A 22673-nucleotide genomic window follows, 5' to 3' on the forward strand; every position below is an offset into this window, starting at 1 on the left:
AAAAAAATTTAAAAATAAATAAAATTAAAAAAAAAATAAATGCTCAGTGGTCTTAGAACATGGAAATGTTTTGCTTTAGAGTGCAAGGGTATAGGGTGGGTCTGCCTGAAAGAACTCAACCATTCAAACCTTCTTTCAGTCAGGGTAGTGAGGTTTTATTATAAAACTGGTTAGGTGTGCAAGATTTCTAATAAATCTAATGTATTATGATGCCAATAGAAGTGGGTGAGATTCCTAGTAAGTCTGTGCAACTTAATAGAGGTTAGGCTGAAATTCATATACAAGGAAAGACAGAAAATCTAGATGCAATTAAGGAGCCGCTAGTAGCCTGGGTTGGGCCAGGTCCAGAAAATGAAAGGAGTTAAGTGGCAAGGCCACAATGAAAGGACAGTTAAAAGGATTATTGAGTACCTAGGTAGACTGGAATGGACCAGATGCTTCAGGTGAAATGCCAGGGACTGGGTTGCTGAAATTTATGGGAAAGGCTTTTAGTGGTCCAGGTCCCAGAGATGTTGTCTTTTCTTTTTAGAAGTCCCATTGCCCCATCAGAAAGACTTGCATGAAATAATGAAGAGCTAAATGAGCAGAAACAAAAGAACAACGTATACAGTAACGGCAATTTTGTTTTTAAAATAACTTTGAGCAAATAAGTCATTTTGACTATTATAAATATCCAAATTAACTTACAAAGGACATATAAAGGAAGACGCCATCTGCTTCCAGAAAGAAGTAATAAAAGAAGTATGTATAAAATGATTTTACCTACACACACATATTTATGTCTAATGGTAGGCATCTGGGGGCAGGGGGAGGGAAGAAAAAAGGGGGGGAAAGAATTTTACATAACTTTATTATATATTTAAAAGGAATAGCAAGTTATATATAATAGATGTACAGTTTCATGTGCAATCATCTTTTTTTAAATTATACTGTTATAGAAATGCTTGCTTTAGTCTATAAATTAAAAATAAAAATGCTTGTGGGATCTGAATTGAATTGATTCCCAAACTAGTGTACTGTCCTTTATTCCACATTGCCTCTAAATTTCATCTCCCTCTCACCCCAGCTCTTAGCACAGTGCTCTGCACAAAATCGGTGGCTTTAAAAAGTTTGTCGAATGAATGAATAAATGGTGTTCAAAGAGTGAAGAAACTGGTTTATGTTGGGGAAGAAATTGAGAAAAATATAAATCTTTTTTTTTAAGCAGAAAAATACAAGAGTAATTTTGACTCCTTCTTCCTCTCCCTCTCCCCCGTCCCCACTTCTCTTTGCGACTTATGCTTTTCTAACGATGAAAACCTCAACTAAATCCAGTGTGGTGTATCTTGGGTCCCATCAATATGCTCCAGTATAGAAGGGTAGTCGGACGGTCCTAGCTCGTAGGCTAGGCAACTCTAATAGAGAACTAGCCTACGAACTTATCCAAAGGACTAAGCACAGAACTATAGAAATGCTAAACAGTAACAGATCTCCGGGTGGAAAACAATGTGGCATTAATTGTTTGTGTTCTTCAAGGTCCCAGCCTAAGACCATCCCCCCCCTACTTCTCCTTCCAGCCTCTCTCGGCAGCTGCCTTTAAACTTGAGCCTCCCAGATGCCAAGAGAAGGTAAAAGAGGAAGGGGGGGGGGGGGCAAGCAAACTATTACTCCTCCTAAGAAACTAGGATCCGCCAGCTAATAGAAGCCGAGGGGAGGGAATGAGAGAGGGGGAGAAAGAAGAAAGCGTGATCCCATTGGCTGGAAGAGGTGTTACGAAGGAAAGGGGGCGGAGATTTCCCGGAGTGTTGGGGGGCGGGACGCAGAAAGAGGAGGAGAGGGAGGGGAAAGCAACCTCTGTTCAGTTTCTAGTCCTGTGCTTCAGGGCCCCCTGAGAGTGGGACGGGATCCCAGGGACCGAGGTTCTGGGCCCGGCCTCTTTCCTTGCTCTGTTGGCTGGCGGGAGGAAGCGCTCGCCAGCTGGACGCCCCCTCCCCCTCTTCTGCCTCACTGCCACCCCCACTCCGGCTGGAATCCAGCTCTTGCATTTCAACTGTTGGGTTTAGCTCTTGGGGACTTTTTTGTGTTTGTATATTTCCTCCTCATTCTCTTTTGTTACTCCGAAAACCCTTCCAGGCTGGAGGGAGGGACGACCCGGTTCTCATGGAAGGCAGCTGCCGCTAAGTACCCCCTCCTCAGCCCTGAAAGTACTCGAGGAAAAAAAAAAAGGCTCCCCCTACTCCCCGCTCCGACCCGTTGCCTGCATTATCTCCGCTGTAGCCAGTTGCTACAGCTCGGGCTTCATTGATGCTTAACGGTGAGTAGCAGAGGGTGGGCATCGGGAAGGGGAAAGCGCCGTTAAGTTACCTATTTGCAGAGAACCCTAAGGGGGTTACAAGGATTAAAGATTAAACTCGCGGTTCTCCTGGGTATCCCTCTTTTCAAACCCCCCCCCCCCCAATCTGGGCCAAGTTTTCTGGGGGAATGGGAAGGGACAGAAATATTCCCAACAAGATGAACCCTGTCTGTCCCACCAGCCTTGAGATTGGGGAGATCCCTGGCTTCCCTGTGATCTATTAGAGAGTCTGCGTCCATCTCAGCCTAAAATGTGAGCCCGAGTGGAAGGTCTAGGACCTGAGCAGAGCCCCGGCTTTGTTTCCCAGCTTCCCTCCCCAGCCCCCTTCCCCCTGCCTTTGTGCTCTCCAACTGTCCTTTGTTGTGGTTGTCGGGAGAGTTAAATCCAAGCATGGGCTGGGATTCTTCCTAGAGGGAGCTCAAGTTCTTGGCAAGAAACTTTGCTGGCAATTTAAAATATGTACAGCGTACATACGTTGCTGAAGGATAGACTCTCTCCCCCTTCTTTGTTGGAGCACCTTTGCTACCCTGCTTTCTTGCCTGGAATATCTAGAGAAGATGCCCACCTACGATTGTTTGTTCGAGCTTCTTGGATGAGTATGGCATTTCAAGAGTTTGCCTCAGGCAGATCAAGGATACTTTCGTTGTTGCCTTCTGGATGGAGCCCCCAGCTTAGGACCCAAAGCCAAAGTAATTTTTTCCTGGCTTCTTTGCTCCCCCTGAGATCATTCATTTCAAACCTGTGAGAGTCACCAAGTTCCTTACAGATGTTTTGTTTTGTTTTAACTTAGAAGGCAGTGTGAGAACTAGGGTTGTCTTTTTAATAGGAAAGCATCAGCTTTCTTTGAACAGTATAAACGGATAGAATAAAAGTAGGAAGAGCATTTATATATTGCCTTGAGGTTTGCAAAACCTTTTAAATATGTTGTCTCATTTGATCTTCCCCATACCGTGGTGGGTGCTATTATCCTCATTCAACAGATGAGGAAATTGAGGCTAACTCAGGTTTAGTGACTTGCCCAGTCACACAATTAATAACTGTCTAAACCTGGATTTGAACTTAGGTCTTTTTGTTTCCAAGTCCAATGCCCTATACTCTCACTGTCCTGCCTACCTGATAGTTGGAAGACCATGGTTAAAAACCAACAGATTTCCAATCTTCTGAGTATTGCTGGCTGGGTGACTAGTGAAGAGACTGTTTCCTTAGGTTCCTGCCAGATCTTGCATTAATGATTTCAAGAAGGTTTTGTTTTAAGGCTAGGGTGTAGGAATGGTGTCCTTGTCCCTTCTCCCCCCTCCCAATCTGCTTCTCTGAAAATTAAAAGCAAACTGTGGTGGAGCAGCTCTAGATCCTGCCCAGAAACCCAGAAGATCATCGGCCTTTACCAGCTTCCCTTGGTTCCTTTCTTGGCTCACCTTCTTCATGACATCACCCCCTTTTGCTCTACCTCAGGAAGCTGACACTCAAGATATCTAGGATCCTATTAGGAAAGCCCTTCCAAGCCATGGGTAGTTGGGGATTCAATAGAAGAAAGCCTGCTGGGAAAGAAATCAACTCTGTTGTAATCGTGATCTTTTGGTCTCGTTTCTTGAGTTCTTAGCCTGATTTCCCTCTGAGGGTTTGGAGTCCCAAAGGTTCACTTTTTAAACTTCTCGGTTCTTAAAATGACCAAGGGAACCAGTTCCCTGCGTGTCAGAATGAGGTAACTGATCTTGTGTTGTATAAAACATCTGGGGCCCTCTACTTCCTGTTCTCTGGGCCCTGGAAGACAAAGTGTTCATCTAGCCCTGGGTTCCTGGACAATAGTTTCCATTCAATTCAGAAAACATTAAGCACCTACTAAATGCCAAGGAGGAGATACAGTGATGGGGGTGAGGGGAGGGGAGACCACTGGCCCTTCCCTCTAGGAACTTACCACCTGGGGTCAGGGTGGAGAAAAATATAGACCCTGCCTGCCCAGAAGGAATTTACAGGTGAATCTACCAGTTAGGACAGTGCTGGTTTGAATATGCTAGGGGTCAAAGATTGAAACTGATGTAGCACACTAACAAAATTTGAAGAGAAAAGTGAGTCTTTCAGGTGTGGAATCCGGGAAGGCTTTCTAGAGACATCTGAGCAGGATCCTGAATGAAGAGATATAGCTGACCACCAAACTCTTCTCAATGCCCCAAACTCCAGCCTTAAGGGGAACAACTTACCTCGGAACTGAAGCACTCTGGACCAGTGAGTCTGTAGATTCTATCCCCACTAGAAAGTAGTGACAAACCACTATCCATGTGCCAATAGAGGTGTATGGAGAAGAAAACAAGATCTTCACCCACAAGTTGGAAGACTCTTTCGAATGATATGATTTGGCTCACAAAGTAGGCAAAGGAGAAGGAAGTGGCAAGGGGCTTCAAAAAGGGGTTTAAATACCCAGAAGCCTTTTTTTTTTCCAAATGATAATGTCAATTCTACTTTCTTTCTATCCCACTCTCCTTTGAGAGAGATTGGAACTCAAACTTACTTTTGCTATCTCTTTAAAGGTACATGTATCCAGAGTCCCCAACATTTTAATCCTTGATGGTGAAAGTGAAGGTTTATTATTTATCTGTCCTTGGGCAAACAGCTTAACCTCCCTTGGGCCTCAATTTCTTAATCTATAAAATGGGGAAAGAGTCGAATTTTGTGGTCTCTGCAGTCCATTTTATGTCTAACAGAGGTTCCCAAACTTATTTGACCTACCACCTCCCCAGCACCCGCTAGAAATCTACTTTCTGTAACCCTCTAATGATTTTTTTTTTTTAATTTTCATCATTTAAAAAAATACCCCCTTCATCGTTCCAGCGCCCCCCAGGGGGCAGTATCACCCACTTTGGGAACATGTCCAAAACTAAGGTTTCTTTTTCTTTAGTGGACTAACCTCCGTTTCTACTGGGGAGAGAAAAACTTGGGACAGTTTTAGACACCAGTTAATAGGGTATAGTTATTATCAAAAGGGCCTCATCCTTTTGGTTAAAAGTTATATTGACCTCATGTCTGCAAGAACCCTGAACAGTGTTATAGCAAAACGTATCTAATGAAAGCTTCCCCTCACTTCTTCATAGGATAGATGCAGACAGTTGAAAATTAAATCAACAACTTTTCCTCATGCTAGCAGGCTACTCTTTTTTCTGGAATATCCCCTCAATCATTCCACCAAGAAGCATTTACCAGGCACTCTGCTTGGTGCTGGAGTTGCTGGGATAAAAACAAAACAAAAAAAACCTAGAACATTTCATCTGGTCCTTGCTTGTCTAATATAATACCCTGACTTCTCTGTGTGCGCCACAGTAGACAGATATTGGCTTCTCGAGGGCAGGGGCTATTTTATTTCTGTTGTCCTTAGCCCAGTGCCTGATTGGGCAGGGTGGCCTATCGATCAGGGAACTCCTCTTGGAGTCACAAAGAGCTGGGTTCAAGTCCTGTATCAGATATGTGACTATGGGATAGTCACTTCAGTGCCCCCAGAAAATCCTCAAAAAATAAGTCTCAGACCAATTTCCTATCTGTGGTTGAGGGAGTTTCCACATTAGAAGTTTTGTTCATTGAAATCATAGATCTAAATTTTGGCACCATTTCCCCCTCCAAAAACAAAAGAAAAAACCCTATAGTGTCTGGCTGGTAGAATGAGGAGCTAGAAGGAACCTTAGAGAATAGTGAGTACATACACACACTCTCACACTCATTTTATAGATGAAGAAACTGAGGTACAGAAAAATTAAGTGACTTGTCCTGGGTCACAACTGGTAAGTATCTGAAGTAGAATTTGAACCCAGGTCTTCACTCCAACTATAATGCCACTGCATTGGTGGTGGTGGTGTTTCTTCATTTCAGGGGGGGGTCTGATTCTTCATGACCCTATTTGGAGGTTTTCTTGGCAAAGATACTGGAATTTCCTTCTCCAGGTTATTTTACAGATGAGGAAACTGAGGCAAACAGCGTTAAGTGACTTGCCCAGTGTCATACAGATAGTAAATGTCTGAGGCCAAATTTTAATTTAGGAAGATGAGTTCCTGACTGCAGGCATGGAATTCTATCCACTAGCCCCCACCTAGCTGCCCAAATTAAACCTAGCAAAGGACGCCTCTGCATATCAGACATTTAATAAATGGTTATTGGGTTAAATTGAATTGCCTCTCCCAGATGGAAATTCACAGCTTCTCTACCTTTCCTCACTTCTAAGGGCTACCCTTTTCTCTTCTTCTGTCTCCCTGTATGAGACATCCATTAGGGAGAGTAAGGAAAGGCTTACCAGATTTCAATGGGGATGTGTGGAAAGAAGTTATTACAAGTCAAAATCAAGAGATGGTCATGAGTTAAAGCCAAAAAGTTATGATTTCACTCTCATCATACATAGTCCCTCAGTGCCCTGGTGTCTAATCCTGGACTAGCCCATAATCTGGCATGGATTGTCTAACCAGCTGTGGTTTTTCTTTTTTATCCTTACCTGGCTGGCAGTGTTTCTATATGATCCTTCCTGGAAGTCCTTTAGTTCTGATTTGTTAAGGATAAATGTGTGTAAGTGATCAATAGGTGATTGGAGCACTTTTATATATTTCCTCATAACAATCTTGTGAGGTGGATAATGGGAGTATTTCTATTTTGTGGATGAAACTGAACAGCCCAGAGAGCTGATCTAACTTGTCCACAGAAATAGTTTTTTTCTTATTTGCTCATGGTATATGGCTGGTTAAGAGCTCACCCTTACTCATATGGGTAGTTTCAGAGCCAAGACTTGGACCCAGGTCTTTTGATCAAGGCCAATATAAACAATGTAAGGAAAAAACTTCCTGGCTTCCTTCAGTTCCTAGCTAAAGCCTCCCTTAAAGCCTTGCTTTCTATAAGAAGCCTTTCCTGATCCCCCTTAATACTAGTGCCTTCCCTCTGTGATTACTTACAATTTATCCTGTATATATCTTATTTATACATAGTTGTCTGGTGTCTCCCCACCTAAGGGAGGTTAGGTGACTCAGTGAATAGAATTCTGGGCCTGGAATAAGGATAACTTGAGTTCAAATACAGCTTCACATACCTACTAGTAGTGTGACACTTGGAAAGGCATTTCACCTCTGCCTCAGTTTTCTCAACTGTATAATGATAATAGCAACTGCCTCCCAGGGTTTTTAGGAAGATCAAATGAGATGACATTTGTAAAGCACCTAGCACAAAGTAGGCTCTTAATAAATTATTGTTTCCTTTTTCCCCCATTAAATTGTGAGTTCCTTGAAGCAGGGACCGTCTTTTGCCTTTCTTTGTAGCCCCAGAACTTAGCACAGTGTCTGACATAGAGTAGACTTGTAATTAATGCTTGTTGTCTAACCAATAGTAAGGGTTATCTGAAAGTACAAATGGGCTCCCTTGGGAGGTTGTGGGTTCCCCTACCCTGGAGGTCTTTGGGCAAAGGCTCAATGTTGTCTGCTTTGGGGTATTTCGTAGATGGGGGTCTTTCCAATTATAGATCAGACTAGATCAAAGCTTTTGTGGGTCATGAACCAGGTGAATCCTATAGACCCCTTCTCAGAGTATTATTTGTTGCCTTTCTTCACAACTGAAAGAAATGGTAAATTGCAGTTAAAAGTTGGTGAAAATAAAGATTTTTTTTCCATCCAAATTCATGGACTTATTAAATCTATGCAGATCTGTCCACAAACCCCATGTTAAGAACCCTAGTCTAGGTAAACTAGATCCTTTCCAACAACTCAGATCTTTTTTATTCCATAGTCCATAAACTTGAAGTTCAAAGTGAAGTACCAGTCCAAGCCATCCATTGAGTATGTTGTTCAGTCGTTTTCAGTTGTGTCTCACTCTCTGTGACCCCATCTGGGATTTTCTTGGCAAAGATGCTGGAGTGGTTTACCATTTCCTTCTCCAGCTCATTTTACAGACAAAGAAACTGAGGCCAGCAAGGTGAAGTGACTTGCCCAGGGTCACACAGCGAGTAAGTGTTTGAGGCCGTATTTGAACTCAGGTGCTCCTAACCCCAGGGTCAGCACTCTATCCTCTGTACCACCTAGCTGCCCAGGTCCACTGAGTCAGATAGCTTCAAAATCCTTTTCTAACCAGCCTTTGGCTAGCCTGGCTGGCCAAGAGAACAATCTAATAATAGTAATAACTAATGTGTATATAGGTTTGCCATTGCTAACTGGAGCTTCCCCAACCTCCCCCTGCCTGCCAGTGGGACTGCTGAGCCCCATGGAGGCTATGGTCCTGTTTGTTGGAGCTGAGTTCCAGCTATGTCATCATCTCATCTCTCTTTCCAGGATGTGCCTGCAGCCTGGGACTGATCTACAACAACAGGTCGTGCACAATGCCCCCCATCAGTTTCCAGGACCTTCCCCTCAATATCTACATGGTCATCTTTGGCACAGGCATCTTTGTCTTTGTGCTCAGCCTCATCTTCTGCTGCTACTTTATCAGGTGAGTGAGAGAAGAAGAGGAGAAGGCAGTTTCATGGGGGAGCTTGGGGAAGCCCCTCTGGAAGATTCAGGGACTCGGTCCGTATATAATCCCCTGATGCTGAAGCTTAGCCCGTTCTGTCCTCTGTGGCTCCTTCAGCCTCTCTTGCTTACCTGGCCCTGTCACATTATTTTGGGGGGTTCAGGAGGTCACACCACAGCTGGTCTGCTTCCCGGGTTATTATTCTAGGGGTACCAGACTGGCTTGTGATGATGTTAGTGACACCTTAAGAAACACCCTTCTCCCTCCCCCCGTTCCCTCAGAGGGTGAAAGGAGGCAGATGGGCATTAGTCACACCAACGGTACCCTCCCCCTGTACTCCTGGGAAATCCCTTCCCTTTCACCATTGGTCCAGGGGCTAATTTTAGCAGGAAGATGTCTGGGGAGCATCTTGTTTATTCCTCCTTCTGAGCCCTTATTTTTGAGAGAAAAAACGAAAACACCACTTGTTCCCTATTCCTCTGGGAGCCAGGAGAGCATATGAGGTTGTCAGGACCTGCTGAGTCCTAGGAATCCCTTTCCATTGAACTATGGGGTTGGAGGGAGAGACCTCATCTGGTTTCTCAGAGGGTCTTCTCCAGGAATGACCTGCAGGTGGGGATGGATGTCAGAATGTGCTACCTGCTGGGGTTGAAGCCAGTCTCTACTCAAATAATCCAGAGAAATAATGGGCCCCGAGGAAGACAAGAGGGCAGTAAAATGAGAACTGCAGAAGAAGAGACTCAGGACCCAGGGTAGCTAGGAAGTAGTGGACAGGTACAGATTTGGTATTTGAGGACCTGGGTTTGAATTTCAGTTCTGTTACTGGCTATCTGACATTTTGGAAAACAATTTAATTTCCATGTACCTGTTTCTTCATCTCTGTTGAGGCTTTTGGCCTAGGTGATTGCTAAGATCCCTTCTGGCTCTAAACCCTATGAATTTAGATTCCTAAATAGGTTTTTGGAAACCTCAGATAGAAGATGCTGCTGAGAAAGGCACATAAGTCACTGGCCTAATCCTCCTGAGAGAGAGGCTTGTAGTATTGGCCACAGATCAGACATTACTTCTCTGCCATCCTCTTAACTTGCAACTTTTCAGATACCTGTCCCTAAGCCTGAAATTTTCTAATTTAGGGTTTCTGCAGACAAGATCACAAAATCGTAGAGATGGAAAGTACCTTGGAAATAATTTTATCCAGCCTCTCTCAAAGTACAGAGGCAGAGAAAGGTCCAGAGAGGAAAACTGACTTGCCCTGGCTCACACAGTCAGTTAAGTACCTGAACCAGGACAACAATCCAGGTCAAGACAGTGGTTTCTTCTTTCCTCTTGTACTATTTTATTTGATCCCAGTCCTTTGGGAGGGTGAGACTGAAGAAGGAAAAAGAAAGAACAACATCTGTTTTACTTCTTTCACAAATGGCTCTTTTTCTGTCCCAACCCACAGCTTGTCTCTGTAAAAAAGAGATAGAAACACTCTGCCCCACTGCCTACCTCCTAACTAGGAGCATTCTGAGGAGGAAAGATCATCTCAGGGAAGTCCCCAGAGAGAGAGAGACAAGCTAGAGAAATACCACAGATAATTTATTTATCATGGGGCCTAGTGGAGTCTGTGAAAACCAACTCTGTTGATGCTTCTGCCTCCCACCCCCACCCTGCGCTGTAACTCGTAGGGTAGATTAGAGAATAAAGTGACCAGCACATATCCTGGAAAGAACATTAGGGAGTCAAGAGCCTTGGGTCATGGGCCTGGCTCTGACACTGTCTGAAGTGGGAGGCTCTGGGCCTCAGTTTCATCCTCTCAAATGAGGGGTTTGGACTAGAAGATTGCTAAGAGAGGATTGTAGTGTGATGTATGGGACTGAGTGCTGCATTTGGACTCAAGGCCCAGGTTCAAATCCTCTCTCTGATTACTTGTCACCTCTGGTAATAAGTAATTAAGTGCAAGTCACTTGATCTTCTTGGATCTTGGTCTCCTCAACTGTAAAATAAGGAGGTTGAACTATGATCTCCAAGGTTCCTTCTAGCTTTGGCTTTTTGATGTCGGAGGGCCTTTTTTTAATCCTCCAAATCCTATAATCCTCTTCTTTCCCTTTCCTATTTCCTTCCCCATCCCTCTCCCGTCATGAGGCAGTGGAATAGTTGGTTTAGGTGGAAGGTGGACTTGAAGGGCCCAGGAGTACCCAGCATTGCTCTAGGCAGCCCTGTGACTGAGGGTTGGCATTAACAAAGCACAGAGGGGGGCCTGGGAGAGCCATGTGTCACTGGCATTTGTCTTCACCATTTACTGCTTTGGCCAAATGTAAAAGAACAGCTGAATAGCCACAGGATGCCAAAACCTGCCCAGTCCTCAGTGGCATTAATACCACCTGTCCCTGGAGCAGCAACCTTCCTAAATCTTTATCCCTGTTCCCCTGAAAGCCTAGCTGCCACTGGTGTTGGGTGGTTGTGGGGTCTGTGTGTGAAAGAGACAGGAAGGAAGGAAGAAAGAAAGAAAGAAAGAAAGAAAGACAACAGAGAGGCAGAGAGAAGGGGGAAGAAAAAAAGAAAGAGTGGGGGAGAAACAGATGGAGAGATTGTGTGTCTATATGAATGTGATGTTTTTTATGTCTCTGTATATGTGTGGGAGAATAGTGGCTTGTGTGTATGTATGTTTATGTGAGAAAGACTCTGTGTGTGTGTGTGTGTGTGTGTGTGTGTGTGTGTGTGCTCGAGAGGTACTTTTTATGTTTCTATGTCTATATATAGAAAGAGACCAGGCATAGAAGCCACTTCCTTTCCAGCCTTCTCAGCTTCCTTCTCAGCCAAAATGGGACCATGACCGCCTACCCCCAAACCCGATGAGCTCATCAACATACAACAAGAAGTCATTCCCTGGTTCTCCTTCTTCCCTTTCTTTCCCTGGCTCATTCTTCTGGCTTCCCTGAGGGCCTGCCTGCCCCTGCTCCCCAAGCAGGATGAGGGGGACATCAAGGCAGGAAGTGGCAGGAAGGGACGATTATAGGGGGTGGGGGGCTGGCCTTATTGTTTCTGTGGGAGGAGAAGAGCCTGCTGACTGTATCTTTAAATGGCCCCATTGAAACCAAAGGGTATTTTTAGATGCCTTGCTCATCCGACAGCTGAGAGGGCCACCTGCCCAAAGCTGTTGGCACTACACTCCCGGTTTGGTACCCTGTTGCCCTTGTTCATCCTGTCCTTCCCCCTCCCCGTCCCCTAGCTGAACCCTTCCCAGTGGAGCCTGTTTCCTTCCATTCCAGCCAGCAAGCAACCCCCCTCCCCCACATTCTGAGAGGTAGGGTTTATCCTGTTTTCCCCTAGTGGCAGCAGGGGGTAAGGGCTAGAGAGGCTCTAACAGTTGCCTTGAGCCGAAACTTCCACAGAGCAAAAGACGAATGAAAGATGCATTCTGGAAGAACCATCCTCGGACTCTGGGACAGGGGGTCTAACAGGCTGCATGTGTCCAGGGCTTCCCACAGCCTCTGCAACCACCTGGTGGAAGCACTATGGCTGCTGGCTGCCTGACCTTATTTCCTGCGCCTCCCAGCTTTGGCTGGCAGAGTGGGCTTTGTCATGCCTTCTGCCATCTTTCCCTCCTCACTTCTGCCTTGTCGAGTTCCCCCCTTATCCTTGTCCGGTGCCTTTTCAACAGTCTGAGCAGTTGTGGAAGTGGAAAACTGACTCTGCTTCCCTAATAATCACTAGATAACCTAGTAACTTCCTCCTCTATTTCTTTCTTCCCCCAGCAAACTCAGACACCAGGCACAAAGTGAGCGGTACGGATATAAAGAGGTAATATGAGCTTTCTCCACAACATGCATGCACCCCAAAACCTTTGTCCCCATATCACTTTTGCTTGGGAGATTAGTACCCAAAGTGAACATAAAAGGTAGCAGACTCTGGGGCCGAAGGACTGGGATTCAAATCCCACCTTTGATGCTGATTACCTGTGCAACTGTAGACAGGTCACTTATCCTCCCTAGGCCTCAGTTTCCTCTTCTGTAAAATGAGAGGTTTAGAAGAGATAGCCTCTAACGTCCCTTTCAGATTTAGATCAAAAATCCTATGGATCTAAAACTTGAAATCTCCAGTCTGTCATGCTTATGGCTTGTTCTTAGGCAACCTCAGTATACCCTGGAGGTGAAATTCCCCAGACATGAGAACCTTGGACCTGAGAGGGAGTGGCAAAGAGATTCCCTGAGGGCCTGTCTGGGAGTGAAGGCCCTTTCAGAGGACTACTTTCCCCATCTGAATCTTCATGGAACCCTGTAATTTCATCAACAAGCATTTATTAAGCACCCTATTATGTGTTCAGTCACTGTGTTAAGTACTTGGTATACAAATAAAGGCAAACGAAGTCCCTGCACTGAAAGAGCTCATATTCCAATGGGAAGACAGCATCAAATAGCTGTGTGCATAAAAGACATAGTGTAAAGGGAAGATCATCTCAGAGGAAAGGGGGAGGGGGGGGCAGGATTGGGAAAGGGCTTTTGCAGCAGGTAGGATATGAACTGAGTCTCAGCCAGGAGATCAGAATGAAGAGGGAGGGCATTCCATGCCTGGGAGACAGTCAGTGGAAAGACCAGTTTTGGAAGATGGAGTGTCATGTTCAAAGAACAGCAAGGAGGCCACTATATCATGCCTGGATGGAGTACTCAGGGAGGAGGGAAATGGAAGAAAGCTGGAAAGGGGGCTAGGTTCTGAAGAGTTTTAAAAGCCAGACCTAATAATCCTTTTCTTCCTTTCAGGTGGTGCTGAAAGGTGATGCCAAGAAATTACATTTATATGGGGTGAGTGTATCAGGGAAGGGGGAGGATGGTGCTAATTTGGATGGAGCTAGAACCATTATTTATTCTCTTGTCCCTGAATGCCTTGGAGGCAGAGAGGAGGCAGAGGGTTTTCTCTCACCCCTTTACTGAAGAGAGGGAAAAGAAATTCCTCCAGATTTCTTCCAATATTTCAAAAGCTTTGCTGTGATCTGTATGGGTATTATTCTTTCCATCATATTACAGACTCTCCGTGCCTAGTTTCAGGCTGGTAGGTGGCACAGTGAATAGAGTGCTGGGCCTAAAGTCAGGAAGACTTCCTGAGTTCAAATCTGGCCTCAGACACTTACTAGCTGTGTGACCCTGGGCAAGTCACTTAACCCTGTTTGCCTCAGTTTCCTTATCTGTAAAAACTGGAGCTGGAGAAGGAAATGGCTAACCACTCCAGTATCTTTGCCAAGAAAACCTCAAATGGGGTTACAAAGAGTTGGACGTGACTAAAAAATGACTGAACATGCCTAGTTTCATGAATTATTCTGATGGGGAGAAAGTCATTCATCACCTGATAACCAGTTTTCTGGTTTCCTAGGTTTCCTACATTTAACTAGCATGGTCCATCACCAAGCTACCCTTTCTACTTGGTAGAACCTGCTGGCCTTTTGTGCTCCACTTGGCAAAACCTTAGAGAATGGAGTCATTTCCACACCTTCAAGGAAGCATCAGAGTAGGACTGGAGCAAAGACATTCTTTCATTTATTCAACAAACATTTGTTAACTCAAAAAATAACATATTTAGTAACTGCCATATGCAGGGTCAAGTACAAAGGTCAAAATGAAAGTGTCTTTTCAAGGAGTTTATATTCTATTTTCTACTTTACAAATAGTGCAATGTGCTGAGAGTAACACATTTTAGATAAGACAGTCTCTGACCTCGGAGAGCTTACAGTCTAGTAGATTATAGATTTCAAAACAGTAGGTAAATTTACAAAACTTATTACATGATGAAGTTGGAAACAAACAAATTAATTCTAAAAGGTTTTTTTGTTTGCCTGTTTGTTTGTTTTTTTAGCAGATTTATAGAAAACAGAGTCATTAACAGCTACAAAAAAGAAACCAGGCTATATACCTCCTCTTTAAAGTTGAAGTCAGCCTTATCTGTCCTACATCCTTGGAGCCTTTTTTTCAGTAGAATATTGAGCTATAACATCATGTAGGGAAAAGATCTGGAGTCAGAGGTCCTGGGTTTGAATCCCATTTCTGTCTCTTTTCTGCTCCATATCACCAAGAAAACCATAGGCCAGGTTATTCCCGTATCTACCGCATATACACACATACAATTGATTCTGATTTATTGTTTCCAAATCAAGCCATTTGTTTACCCACTTTAGGTCATTCTCAAGAAGTTCATAGTTTGCCAAAACATTCTCTTTTGACCGTTCTTTTCCCCTAAAGGGTAGGCGGTGGTAAAGGAAAGATGAATGATCTGTGTGTCTATAAACAATACACACACAGAGTTCTTTGGGGAGTAGGAGGTGTAACTCGACAGATGGCTGAACAGACAGGACTTCCCCTCACCCCATTCTCCCTTCTCAGTGTGTTCTATTTTGTACTAGCAGTGAAAAAATCTCTTCTCTTGGCCTCAGTTTCCTCACAAATAAAATGAGGGTTAAGTTAAATGGTCCCCAAGGCCTCTTCAGGTTCTGGAACCTATGACCCTAAGTTCAAAGATCAGTCGTAAACTCCAAAGGGTGAGGGTGTACCCTTCGAAAGGGTCCTTAGGCTATACACCTGACCTCTGTCCCCTATCCCTCCAGGGTAAGTTCAGTAGTCTCCTAGCTGGGGTAGGGTGCAAGCAGTGGAGTGGGGAATAAAACACTCTTAAGTTTGGGCTGAGTGGAATCTTAAAACTCACACTCTGCTCTCCTCCTCTGTCCACAGCAGACTTGTGCTGTCTGCCTAGAAGACTTCAAGGGGAAAGATGAACTTGGTGTGCTACCTTGTCAACATGCTTTCCACAGGAAGTGAGTCATCACCATGGGGACCTTTGGGGGTGGGGAGTGGGGTGCCTATTCAGCCAGGAGAGACATAGCGCTTCCTAAGCACCCCCCTATTTTCCTCCCATTGAGATAGAGGATGGAAGACAATGAGGAAACCTGTTTCTCCTACAGTGTTTTTGGCCCTGCCTGCAGCAGGCCCATGCCTAGTCTGGGAACACTGCCATGCCAGGCAGTCCTGATGGTAGGGAGGGACCAGGAGAGCTAGGGCTAGTGTTCTCATACATCCATAGTGTTGTGGTATGGAGTCAGGAGACATGGGCTCTAACCCTAGCTCTGCCACTTTCACTATCTATGTGACCCTCAGCAAGTCGAGTACTTGGATTCTGTGTAATAGGTATAATCTAGGAACTACCTGTCTCACAGGTCCCTTTCAGGGAAAGTACTTTGGAAACCTTAAAGTAGAACAGAAATGTTAATAAATAGTAATAATTAATATCTTTTGCTGTGTCTTTTACGGGGCGATGATGGGAGGCTGGGCCAAGTAGAGAGGAGGGTGGTAGCAGGAAAGAGGTGGGTTGAAGGTGGAAGGTCCTAGGCTAAGCAGTGAAAGAAACCTGTGTCTCTCCCTGCAGGTGTCTGGTGAAGTGGCTGGAAGTCCGTTGTGTCTGTCCCATGTGCAATAAACCCATTGCTGGCCCCCCAGAGGCCCAGAGCATTGGCACCCTCCTGGATGAACTGGTCTGAATGCTACCTTTTCCCTAGGACTCAACACCTAAATGCCAAGTGCCTGCATGGGCTATAGTGTGGCAGGTGCCCCTTGGGGGCAGCCATCCCCTTAGTTGGAAAGAGAACAGGCAAGCTGGTCCTTGCCCTTCCTTAAGAGGGGGCAAAGTCCAGTCTCCTCCTCCCCCTCTTCAGTACTCTGACATCTCCTTCCCTACTACTCTATCTTGTTGGTATCACAGGTCAGAGCTGCTGGGTTGTGGTGCTGGACCTTCTGCTTTGTCCCTTGCTGTAGAGAAATTAGGCATCTCCTGACACAATGAAGGGTATAGGTCTGAGCTAAAAAGGACCAGAGACCATCAGGGAAATCAAGACCCATTACTCTTCAGGGTGACCAGGACTGGGCAAGTCACTTACCCCACCCAGGCAGGAACTTCTTCATTAGATTCTCATAGTTGCTCCCTGAGGTGTGTATGGGGAAGGAGGGCAAAAGCAAGGAATGAGGAAGAAGGGATAAGGCAGGCCCTGTCCCCATCATTAATTCTTCCCTCCCTCTTTACCCACCTACCTTCAAGCAGGTGTCTGGATGAAAGAAGGGATAGAAGGAGTGAGGCCCAGGTTGTGAGGGGGGTTTGGGAGGGTGGGGTAGTAGATAACAGGAGTTCTGCCTGTGGCAGAGATGGCAGAGATGGCAGAGGGCCAGTAGGCCACCTCCATACTTTTTTTTTTTTTAAAGTTAATGTTTACATTGGACCTTCAGAAACAGCAGCTGGCTGGCTGAACTGACAAAGTATAGGAGCAAACACCCTGCCCAGAGCTGGGATCTGTGGGGCCACCAGCTTCTTAACCTGCCCTTTTCCCAATTCCTTAGTTACTCCTAGAGCTCCTCTCCCCATCCTCCTGGGTCCTGAAGGGTTTGGGGCATCTCCCAACAGAAGATGCATTCACTACAACCAGGGTGATTTCCCCAGGGACAGATGAAAGTTGATGTTCCCTGAAAGAGGAAAAGGGGGGTGGGGTGCTGTGCTGAGGATGGAAGGAGTCTGGAAACCTTGGTGGGACCAGATGCCCTTTTCTCCTTTGTAAATAGTATTTTTATACCTTAGTCTCCTCACCATCTCAGGCTTTGTACATGGGACACTTGGGGAGTCCCATTTCTCCCCATCGTGGGTGGGGGGGTGGGAAGAAGGGTGTATGCGAAAAAAAAATTAAAAAAGCAGATTGTCTAACTCTGTTGTTGCTGTAGATGTGGTCAGAGCCCTTTGGAAGTCAGAAAAATGGAGTGCGAGTTCTATCACTTCCTGCAGTTTTGGTCAAGTCCCTTAAGTGTTCCAATCCATTGCACTATCTGTGGTCCCAGCCCCTCAAGATCTGGACAGACACTGAGTCCATTTTGGGGGAGAGGCTCCAAATCACTTCTACCCAAGTTGTCCCTAATATGATTTGCTTCTGGGACATATCAAAATACAGCTTATGTCTAGGTCACCACAAATGTGGGGAAGAGGGTTTCCTGTGTTGTCACTCAAGGTTACAATGGAGACAGTTTGAACTTTCCTAACAGAAAATGCAAAAATAAAGGACTCAGAATGGACCCAAAATAATTTTCCTTTGCTAATTAGTTCTGACTTTCCCTAGGACCCAGAAGTCCTGAAGCAGGATGATTTTCTACCATACGGTAGAAAAATCACTGATTTTGGAGTCAGAAGACATAGGTTCAAATCCTTTTTTTTTTAACCTATATAACCCTCTAGGGACCTCAGTTTCCTCATTTGCAAAATAAGGGCATTGGATTAGATGACCTGTAAGATCTCTTCCAACTTGAAATCTAAGGCCTTCCAGACTGAGCACTAGCCTATGGTTCAAACTCTTCAGAAAGGAAAAGAACTTGGAAGTTTTAAGGAGGTTAATGTCTCCTATTACTGTAAGTCCCAGTTTCTACCCTAGGGACCTATCTGGTCTTGGGGTAGCACTACTCTGAGCATTCATACTTCCCTCTGTGGGGACTTGCAGGAGAAATGGGGGTTATCCCCCTGCCCCCTCAGACTTGCACTATTCAAATAAACCAAATTCATAATTTCAGGGGGGTCTTTTTGCTTCCCCAAATCGTGACTTAGAAATCTGCACTGCCCACTTAGGGGGTCTCACTTGCAATTTCTCTACAAGAGGCTGATGCTGCCCCCGAATACCGTTTTCTCAGTAAAAGTCTCAATCAAACTCTCAGACTTGGGCTTGCTACAGGCATAACCCCTGAGGCTGGAAGAGCCACAGAAAAATTCCCTTTTATCATTAGGATGGCAAAAGTGGCCCATTTGCTGTTTCAAACACTATTAGAGATCTAGTCTCCATGCCTTTGAACAAGCTATCCTTCCCTCATGCCTTCCTTCCTCAACCCTGCCTCTTAGAACCCCTAACATCTTTCATTTAAATTTTTATTTTAATTTTCAACATTCACTTCCACAGGATTTTTAGTTCCAGATTTTCTCCCCATCTCTCCCCTCCTCTCCACCCCAAGATGGCAAGCATACCAATTACATCTTCCCTCTCTTCTATCCCCCCCATTTCTCCCTTACTTTCTTGTAGGGCAAGATGAATTTGGAACTCTTCTCCACTCAGACTCCATTGTTCCCCCTCTCCAAGATGCCTATGCCACAGCCTCCCCAACACCAGGACCAAGGCCGTGGAATAATAACTAACATTTATGTAGAACATTTAAGGTTGCAAAGCACTTTGTTTATCTCACTTGATCCTCACAAAAACCCAGTGACAATTATTCCCACTTTACAGATGAAGGAAGAAATGGAGAATGATAGAGGTTAAATGACTTGCCTAGGGTTGCACAGCTAGTATCTGAAGCAGGATTTGAACTCAGGGCTTTGTAACTCCGATTCCAATTTGTTCAATTCACCATACCACCTAGCTGCACTCTCCTGGGTTGGGGGGGGGGCGGGGATAGGGCGCATGATAGCACACGCTAAGTTTACTTGTGCCTCTGCCCTAAGGGGCCATTTTTGTAACCGAGACTCAGTGATGCTTTGATATGTCCTACAAAAGGTGGGGGGAAGGGAAGGGGATAAAGAGCTGTCTGCCATAGAAGACTTTTTTTTTTTAATAATTCAGCCAAAGGGATCCCACTGGAGGCAACCAATTCGTACCGTATTCACTGAGACAGCCTCCAGGAGACCTAAGAAGCATTTCCACACCATCTATTGGAAGATAAAATTTAAAATCCCAAAGGCTGTGCACCATTGTTGTTAGTAAGCTCAGTCTGATCAAGAACTCCCCCTGCAAACCCCCAAAATTCACATTTAATAAACACCTATTTTCTGATCTGGGGGACATAAAAATAATATCCAGTTTTCTAATCCTCATACAACTTATAGTGTAGAAGGAAGATATACACAGACAAATAAAATATTAAGCAATGTGGGCCTTTTTCTCCTTTGGTTTAAGCCAGGATTATGCTGGAGACAGCTCAAATAGACTCAAGCTCTCCTGACAGCCTATTGTTAAATTTCCAGTAGAAGCATTTATACTTTTGAAATCAGCAAATGCTGCAAATCAGAGCTTGATTTAATGTTTTGTGGACTGTATATAGACTGAAGGAAATGATAGAAAAACTTTAAAATGCAGATTACACTTAAAACCCTGTCATAGGTTTGTTTTTTTTTTGAGAGATGGTTGTTAAACCTTTACCAGCACAGTGCTATCTGGTACAGAACTTCAATTTCCTCTGATCTGGGAGCTGTGTGTGTGTAGAAATCCCCCTCACTTCCTCAGTATAAAAACTTCCCTCTGCCTCATGCCCATCTGCAGCTAATCTAAAACTGAGAAGCTAAGTGACTCGTCTTGGGTCATGCAGCTAGTACATGTCTAGAAGCAAGTCTTTCTGACTCCAAGGCCAGCCCTAGCCTCCACACCAGGCTGCTTATTGACAGGTGCATTAGAGAGGAAAAGAGAAAAGAGTTATATGAAGTGCAAGAGGGAAATGGATCAGGAGGATGGGAGCTTTAAAGGTGAGAGTAGGAATTCAACAAATAACCAGGAGAAAACATGAGCACAGGGAGAGCAGTCTGGACACAGCATATGCTGGAAGGTGGAAAGGAAATGGGAGAGCACAGAGAATAGTCCAGTTTAGAAGGAGCACTGAGTACACAGAAGACTACAGCATGAAACAGCTGAGAGGAAACAAAAGGGATCCTTTCAGAGAAACCTGGGAAGATTTGTATCAACTGACACCAGGGAAGTGAGCAGAATCAGGAGAGCAATGGAGCCAATGAAAGCAACATTGTAAAGACAAAACAACTTGAGCTTAAGACCTATGATCAATTTCAACGACATCTATGACTCCAAAGCACCAATAAGGAAATATGCTACCTACCTCCTGACCAAGAGATGATGGACTTGAAATGCAAAATGAGACATACAATTTGGGCTAGTACAAGATTTTTTTTTACTTATATTGATTATAATGATTTTGCTTTTTTTTCTTTTTCTCAACAGGAGGAGGTGAGAAAAAAGTTTATTCATTTAGAGTAAGTTTTTTTATGTTAGAAAAAGATGGAAATAAGCATTTATTATGCACCTACTATGTGCCAGTCACTGTGCTAAGTGTTTTACAAATATTTCATTTGATTCTCACAACAATTCTGAGGTAGGTGCTTGTCATCTTCTCTATTTTACAGTTGAGGAAACTGAGGCAGGCAGATGTTAAGTGGCATGCCCAAGGTCACACAAACTAGTAAATGTGACTCTGATCTGCCTAACTTTAGGCCTAGCCCTTTATCCTTGCAACACCCAACTTCCTCAGTTTCTTCATCCTAAAGTGGAAATAATGAAATTTGCTCTACCTCACTCAGGTATGTATGTGCTCACACTAAAACCTGTATATATAAAAAAATGTTATTAATTTTCCCAATGCCCCAAAGAAAGACTAAGGTAAGGTTTGTAGGATAGTCACAGATAAGGAAATTGAGGCACAGATGAGTAAAGTGAGTTTCCCAAAGTCACAAAGGCTATCTGGTGTTGGAACCTAGACAGGAGTTCTGGCTTCCACAACAATTTTAATACTTTGCCATCTAAGTTCTCCAGGTGAAGGGAGAGAACATTGAGGCAAGAACCCCTTCCAAACTGTCAAAAGATTCTCCCCTTTCCCAACTCTATATACCTCCTTTCTCACTGGCTGGAACCTGCCCTTAGAGCAGCACCAGAATGCGTTGGAATGTCTCAATACTTCCTCTCCTCCCAAGGTGCTTCATTCCTCCCAGGGACTAAATATCTATGACATTCTACAAATATCTTTGAATCAACCAATTCATCTGAGAATGTCCACAAAATCCTCAGATATCATTTTTTCTTCTATGAACATGTTATGGTAGTTACTAATATTCATTATTTTTTCAAGAATTTGGAGAGGGTGATTCTCTTCAATGAATGGGAAAGGGATGCATGTGATTTCTATCATAATTAGCTAGCATTTATATATAGGCATTTGCAGCTTACAAAGTGCTGTGAATGTATATTCTACTTTGATTGTTAACCAGCCTGTGAGGCAGATAATGCTGTATTATTTTCTATATTTTGCAGCAAAGGAAACTGATGCACAGTCTAAGTGACTTCTTCAAGGTAACAAAGCTAATTTACACTGAAGCCTGAATAGGAATTTAGGTCTTCTGTCTCCAGATCTAGGGTTATTTCCACTATGCCACAGTTGTCCTGACCTACTAAAGAAATTGTTTGTCACCATCCATCCTTGCTTCCTTCCTCCCTTTACCCTGCCATACCTACATTGCAACCCAACCATGGCTTCGCCTTCCTAACTCCATCTTCTTCTGTTCTCACAGGGCCATTCATCTCCCTGTTAGCTCTGATCTGAGACCCTCCCTCCATCCCTCTTTCTGTCCCCACTTGAGTCCTCTTCTCTTTGCATTTGGGTGATATACACAGGAGCTTCAAAGGATAGACATGTATCAGTGATAATTGAAAATATAATTAATTATTCACAAGGATGAAATGGAGCCCAAAATAAGAAATGTTAAAGTCCAGGGGGAAAAAGTGGTATTTCAAGCCTTGTTTTTCTCTATCCAACAAGCTATCCATGCCTTAGCTTTATTTCCTTCTGTGCCTCTTTCCTGGAATTCCCCTTCCCTATATCTTCTAGGTTGGAAGCCTCCACGTTTGAAATTTCCAGTTTCTTAACTGATTGGCATGTCCTTGCCTTAAATCTCAAAGGTCAGACCCTATTCCTATGCATACAACATCTGAGCTGCCCTTATATCTGGAGTAAAGTAGGACCCAGACATTCAAGTAAGAGTTTGGAGTAATGATTCCCCATATCCTAGAAGTCATCCCTCACAAACCCATGATCATCTTACTTTTCCTGCCATAACCCAAAGATCACGGGCC

General features: G+C 44.3%; 1 protein-coding gene across 2 annotated transcripts; it reads left to right on the forward strand.

Moving 5' to 3' along the window:
• Positions 1-1770: 1770 nt before the first annotated feature.
• Positions 1771-17872, forward strand: RNF122 (ring finger protein 122). Of its 2 annotated transcripts, none has more exons than XM_069075938.1 (6): positions 1771-2293; positions 8614-8770; positions 12532-12577; positions 13534-13575; positions 15493-15572; positions 16181-17872. In XM_069075938.1, the coding sequence occupies exons 1-6, from the start codon at positions 2284-2286 to the stop codon at positions 16290-16292; spliced, it is 447 nt and encodes a 148-aa protein (XP_068932039.1). In that variant the 5' UTR covers positions 1771-2283; the 3' UTR covers positions 16293-17872. The 2 variants fall into 2 exon arrangements, with proteins under 2 accessions (XP_068932039.1, XP_068932038.1); XM_069075937.1 differs by having other exon boundaries at positions 1772-2293; positions 15490-15572.
• Positions 17873-22673: the final 4801 nt, after the last annotated feature.

Source organism: Petaurus breviceps, unplaced genomic scaffold, assembly GCF_028583685.1.
Source record: "Petaurus breviceps papuanus isolate PSGF00001 unplaced genomic scaffold, PetGlider_PUasm1.0 90919, whole genome shotgun sequence".
Lineage (NCBI taxonomy): Eukaryota > Metazoa > Chordata > Mammalia > Diprotodontia > Petauridae > Petaurus > Petaurus breviceps.

What these genes read in the sequence shown, in the direction of transcription:
- RNF122 (XM_069075937.1), top strand. An exon ending in TTCTGCTGCTACTTTATCAG is followed by an intron (nt 8,771 to 12,531) that starts GTGAGTGAGAGA and finishes TTCTTCCCCCAG; the next exon opens with CAAACTCAGACACCAGGCAC. An exon ending in AGAAATTACATTTATATGGG is followed by an intron (nt 13,576 to 15,489) that starts GTGAGTGTATCA and finishes CTCTGTCCACAG; the next exon opens with CAGACTTGTGCTGTCTGCCT.